General features: G+C 38.6%; 1 protein-coding gene across 1 annotated transcript in view; it reads right to left on the minus strand.

Annotated features, from left to right (window-relative positions):
• The window catches only part of SLC13A1 (solute carrier family 13 member 1), a 90684-nt gene extending 89414 nt beyond the window's left edge, over positions 1 to 1270 (minus strand). The window contains exon 1 of the mRNA XM_053553809.1: positions 1089 to 1270. Within this exon, the coding sequence (XP_053409784.1) occupies positions 1089 to 1187 (99 nt within the window). The 5' untranslated portion in view covers positions 1188 to 1270. The remainder of the gene's footprint in view (positions 1 to 1088) is intronic.
• Positions 1271 to 6154: the final 4884 nt, after the last annotated feature.

Consider the following 6154-nt stretch of genomic DNA (forward strand, 5'->3'; position numbering starts at 1 on the left):
AGAAAGAAAGAAAGAAAGAAAGAAAGAAAGAAAGAAAGAAAGAAAGAAAGAAAGAAAGAAAGAAAGAAAGAAAGAAAGAAAGAAAGAAAGAAAGAAAGAAAGAAAGAAAGAAAGAAAGAAAGAAAGAAAGAGGAGGCAGTTCCTATGGCTCAGTGGGTAGGGTGCCAGCCCCATACACCAAAGGTGGCAGGTTCAAACCCAGCCCTGGCCAAATTGCAACAACAACAACAATAAACAAAAAAGAAAGAAAAGAAACAGAAGCACAGAGAGGTTAAGTAATTTGCCCATATCACATAGTTAATAAATACTGAATCTGGGATCTGAAGCAGAGAACCTGGCTCCAAAGCCTGTTCTTTTCTAAGTTACTAAGTAACTCTTGTGCCTGCACAGAGAAGGTGCTCACTGAATGTTGATTCAATCAACTTACTGAGGGATTGAAAATGCATTTAGTTTATTATTCTGGACTTAACAAATTGATTACTCTTAAAAGCTAATAGAAAAATAAATACAAGTACACCAAAATGAAATAAAATCTGAAATTATAAGAACATGATTTATTAGATTTTCTGATTAAACAAAGAAAATTACTGTATGTTTTTAGTGCCATCTTAGCCTGTGAAGAAATTACATTTCTAGGAAATTCTGCGACCAAGCTGCAGAGCTGACAAGTGAACTAGTCTTTGTCAGAACCCAGGACCCCCGTTCCTCTGCCTTTTCCCCCCAGGATCACATGATGGCTGCCTTTTTTCAGGGGAAGAGATTGTTCCACCCCAGCGTGCTCCCAGAGGTTGGCAACTTGCACTGCAAATCTCAAGAACTGTACTTCTGTTCTTCCTCTTGTCTAATGGACAGTCAAAGGAAAATTCTGATTGACTATTCTATATAACTATTTTTAGAAAAAATCAACCAACACTAACCATTAAAAAAAGACAACAGAAAAAAACATGATGTACAACCACCCTGACTTCAGGCACAAAGTATCAATGCTCATTCAGCTATGAGCCAGGCAGTTAAACAGGAAAAATAAAAGACCATTAAATTAATTGAAAATCAGAAAATCCTCCAGTCTGTCCTCCAGTTTCACTTACCTTGGTGTGGAGAACGATAGGCAGAGGCAGTAAAAGCAACAGAGCAAAAACCACGAGGAGAAGCCGGCGATAAACCAAAATATAACTGAGAAGTTTCATTGTCCCGAGAAGGCGTCTTTGATAGCGTCCTCCTCAACATTAGGTAGATGTTAAATAGCAACCTGGATTAATATTTTTCCAGCCCATCATCTTCATTCACTGCCCTAGACTAACATCAGTTAAAATTAAATCTAATTTTTTTTTATTGTTTTACTGTCACAATTAACATGGAGTGATAAGCCCAAGGCTGTTTAGGAGAAATCAAAACCATTTGCTCACGTGGTTTTTGAAAGGTAAATCCTTCTTTCCTGGACACGTCCAGGACAAGGCAGAATTGTGAGGTATTCATATGTCACCTTTGCTGACAGTGAGGGCCCTTTGCCCTTTGTGCTGTCCTCTTTTTTTTTAAAAAGCCAAAAATATTTATTGTAGTGGTCTCTGAACAGTGGAATTATGGATAAATTTCTTAAGTCTTAAAAAATTTATAGTACTTCACACTTTTTCCATAGTCTGTACTGAGTTTTATTTTGTTTTAATTTTTTGTATAGACAGGGTTTCACTATATTCCTCAGGCTGGTCTTGAACTCCTGTGCCCAGCCAAATTTTTTTTTTTTTTTTATTGTTGAGGATTCATTGAGGGAACAATAAGCCAGGTTACATTGATTGCAATTGTTAGGCAATGTCCCTCTTGCAATCATGTCTTGCCCCCATAAAGTGTGACACACACCAAAGCCCCACCCCCTCCCTCCGTCCCTCTTTCTGCTTTTCCTCCCCCCCATAACCTTAATTGTTGTTAATTGTCCTCATATCAAAATTGAGTACATAGGATTCATGCTTTTCCATTCTTGTGATGCTTTACTAAGAATAATGTCTTCCACTTCCATCCAGGTTAATACGAAGGATGTAAAATCAGAAAATCCTCCAGTCTGTCCTCCAGTTTCACTTACCTTGGTGTGGACAACTAGTTCACTTGTCATCTTTCTTCTTCTCAGTAGAAGAAAATAAATATCCAAAATCAAATCAGAGATCAATGAAATTGAAAACAAAAGAATCATTCAGAAAATTAATGAAACAAGGAGTCGGTTTTTTGAAAAAAATAAATAAAATAGATAAACCATTGGCCAGACTAATGAGAAATAGAAAAGTAAAATCTCTAGTAACCTCAATCAGAAATGATAAAGGGGAAATAACAACTGATCCCACAGAGATACAAGAGATCATCTCTGAATACTACCAGAAACTGTATGCCCAGAAATTTGACAATGTGAAGGAAATGGAAATATTTGGAATCACACCCTCTCCCTAGACTTACCCAGGAAGAAATAGAGCTCCTGAACAGAACAATTTCAAGCACTGAGATCAAAGAAACAATAAAAAATCTTCCAACCAAAAAATGCCCTGGTCCAGATGGCTTCACACCAGAATTCTATCAAACCTTCAAGGAAGAGCTTATTTCTGTACTGCAGAAATTATTCCAAAAAATTGAAGAAGGAATCTTCCCCAACACATTCTATGAAGCAAACATCACCCTGATACCAAAACTAGGAAAAGACCCAAACAAAAAGGAGAATTTCAGACCAATCTCACTCATGAATATAGATGCAAAAATTCTCAACAAAATCCTAGCCAATAGATTATAGCTTATCATCAAAAAAGTCATTCACCATGATCAAGTAGGCTTCATTCCAGGGATGCAAGGCTGGTTTAACATACGCAAGTCCATAAACATCATCCACCATATTAACAGAGGCAAAAATAAAGATCACATGATCCTCTCAATAGATGCAGAAAAAGCATTTGATAAAACCCAACATCCTTTTCTAATTAAAACACTGAAGAGTATAGGCATAGGTGGCAAATTTCTAAAATTGATCGAAGCTATCTATGACAAACCGCAGCTAGTATTTTACTGAATGGAGTAAAACTGAAAGCTTTTCCTCTTAGAACTGGAACCAGACAAGGTTGTCCTCTGTCACCTTTACTATTCAGCATGGTGCTGGAAGTTCTAGCCAATACAATTAGGCAAGACAAGGAAATAAAGGGAATCCAAATGTGCTGTCCTCTTAACAGGACACGTCTCCACTGGCTGCCTTCCCTTTCTAAGGAAGTACCTTTGCAGTGTGTAAATTAAAATAGCAACTTCCATAGGAGGGATTTCAGTGCATGGCAGTGTGAAAAGGAAAGGTTTTCTGATACAGTTGGATTTGGGGGAAGCTTCTCAGATAATATATTGAGGCAGGCCCCTGCAAAACTATCACAAATTATTTCTATTGTGTGAAAACAAAGTTCTGTGTACTTCTTGGACCTCACTGCCTCTTGCAATGGTAAACAAAAAGTCATCAGATAGTCTTGTATAAGCTCTCCACTTTATGACCTTTGCAGGCTGAAGTTGATACTATTGTGCTGATAGTGAATACATAATTATCAGGGAATCTGCAGATGGACGCATCATTGGCATCATCCAAGGGGAATGTGTGTGTGTGCATGTGAGCACCTGCATGTGTGTTCATGTGAAGATGGGGATTGGCCCGGCAGAGATGGAAGGTGTATTTTCAGATCCTCAGGGACAGGGATTCTCTGTTGTGTTTCACATTGCGTTGTGAATCAAACATCCAATAAACCTCAAGTAAGCAACTACTAAACACTCAGCCTTAGAATAAAAAAACTCCATAACTTCCAGGCACTGCCCTGGGAAGGGGGTACTTGTTAGTGACATATATGAGCTGAGCTCCCAAATGTCTTTAGATACTATTAAAACTAAGGTGATTTTTTTCCCCTCCAACTAGCATCTAGTAGTCATTTACTTTGGTGCATTTTATTTTATTTTATTTTATTTTTCAGGATCTAAATGTACAGGTTTGGGCAGTGCCTGTGGCTCAGCGGATAGGGCACTGGCCCCATATACCAAGGGTGGTGGGTTCGAACCTGACCCTGGCCAAACTACAACAAAAAATAGCCGGGCATTGTGGCGGGTACCTCTGGTCCCAACTTTTCAGGAGGCTGAAGCAAGAGAATCACCTAAGCCCCGGAGTTGGTGGTTGATGTGAGCTGTGACACCACGACACTTTACTGAGGGTGATAAAGTGAGACTCTGTCTCAAAAAATAAATAAATAATAAAATAAAATAAAATAAAAATACAGGTTTATTTCACCTTAGGAAGAGAGAAAAGGTGGGAGAGAGAAAAGTACAGGAGATGGCCTGGCAACCCAAAGAAAGAAAGGAAAAGAAAGTTGGTGCTTTCCAACATTTTCAATTTCTTCTGCTCACCTCTCTGTTCCTTCAGGCGATGAATCTTCTTGATTTACATAGATAATGTATGTAGTGAAATTTCCAGGTCCACATCAATTTAGGTCTATCAGGTTTACTTTCATTTCCTAAAATACAGAGTACAATATTTAACTAAGGTAGAATAATCTCCTCTAGAGACTAGATTCATTCTCAAATCTCTAAACACTCAAATTGGCATTGTTTATTATTAACCACAACTTTAATAATTATTCTTTCAGTATCCTGAAATAAATAACCAACTGACTAGATGGAGATTGAACGATGACCCACAAGGTGAGAACCTGAACTCCCAGGAACTAAGAAGCAAAACAAATTCTAAAAGAGAAAATCTCCTCTAGCAAAATCAGAGGTGCAAAAACAGTATCTCAGCACTGAGGCCAAGACTCAGTGGTCATGCCCTCCACCAAGTCCAGAGGAATGCTATTCTCCTGACCACGCCTCACCATATTTTTATTTTGGGTTCTCTGAGAGATGAAGGGGGAAAATTCAAGGATGGGAAGAGGAAAGTGGGGATGTAGGAAATAAGGGAAGAAAAGAGAAAACATTCCAGAACACTTAACATTATTTTGGAAAAGAGAAGTTGAGTTAAGCTACCCTCAAGTGTCTAGAACGCTGTGTGCTGTTGCCCCTTCTGTTTGGTCCTTACTCCCCTGCCTGACTGTTCTGTGTAACGGTCACTTTTCCAGCTTGACACAAGCATCAGTACTGCGATCCTGTGAGAACTTGGAGAGTGTGCAGAGGGCAATCCTGGACTTCTGGATCTGGCACTTATTAGGTCAGCACCTGGGTGGTGGGTGACTGCTGCGACTCTAGGAATCTTAGAAATGGAAATCCGCATAAATGGATCATGTATCACTACCCCATGATCCCAGCACAGCCAAGTGTTCCCTGTGCTTGTCAAGTCAGAAGGTTTCCATATCATTCAAACTAGTCATTCAGAAATTGCTTTGTATATAGCTTGAGACACTAAAGAAGCTAGTCAGGTAAACATTTCCCCCAATATCTCAGCCGTACTACAGATTTGCTATTGCTGGCAGTCAAATGTGTCCATTTTTCCCTCTCAGGAAAAAAAGAAAAAAATCTGATACTACTTCCACCATCTTTACTACCAAAAATATTATACCTTTGGAATATCTCCTGTTCCTAATAACAGTGAAAAAAGATAAAGTGTTAACATAGTTCCTAACGGTGAATTCATTTTGAGGATAGTAAGTGGCATTGACACAATCCAGCTTCCTGTCAAGCTGACCCACCATCTTTGGAAATTATTTTTTTACCTAAATGTAGAATATCTAACAATATGTTATTTACATGAGTATGGGAAGTTAGCCAGGCTGCCCTCTCACAGTAATTTGCTGTTGGCATAGCTACAGCATTCATTGCTCCTCACCACTTAGCTTCTTTTATTATTTGGAGTTGGTGGCTTTTGTTTCAAAACTGTTGCTTCTAAAGAAACTTCAGTGTTTAAAAGAAATTGTGCCTTACTATATGTGATTTGTGAAGAGACACACCATTTATTCTGACAAGTCCTTTATGCTTACATTTTTTGGTTCATTTTGTTTATCATAGATCCACAGAGATATATTTTGAGAACAATATGGTCTTATCAACACATATCATTGTGTAGATAAACCACATTAATCTACAGACCATGGGGAGAGGGGTGGAGCAAGATGGTGGCCAAGTAATAGCTTCTTTGCAACCAGGAGCAGTGAGATTGGAGAAAGAAGACTCCAGG

Source organism: Nycticebus coucang, chromosome 11 (genome assembly GCF_027406575.1).
Source record: "Nycticebus coucang isolate mNycCou1 chromosome 11, mNycCou1.pri, whole genome shotgun sequence".
Classification (NCBI taxonomy): Eukaryota; Metazoa; Chordata; class Mammalia; order Primates; family Lorisidae; genus Nycticebus; species Nycticebus coucang.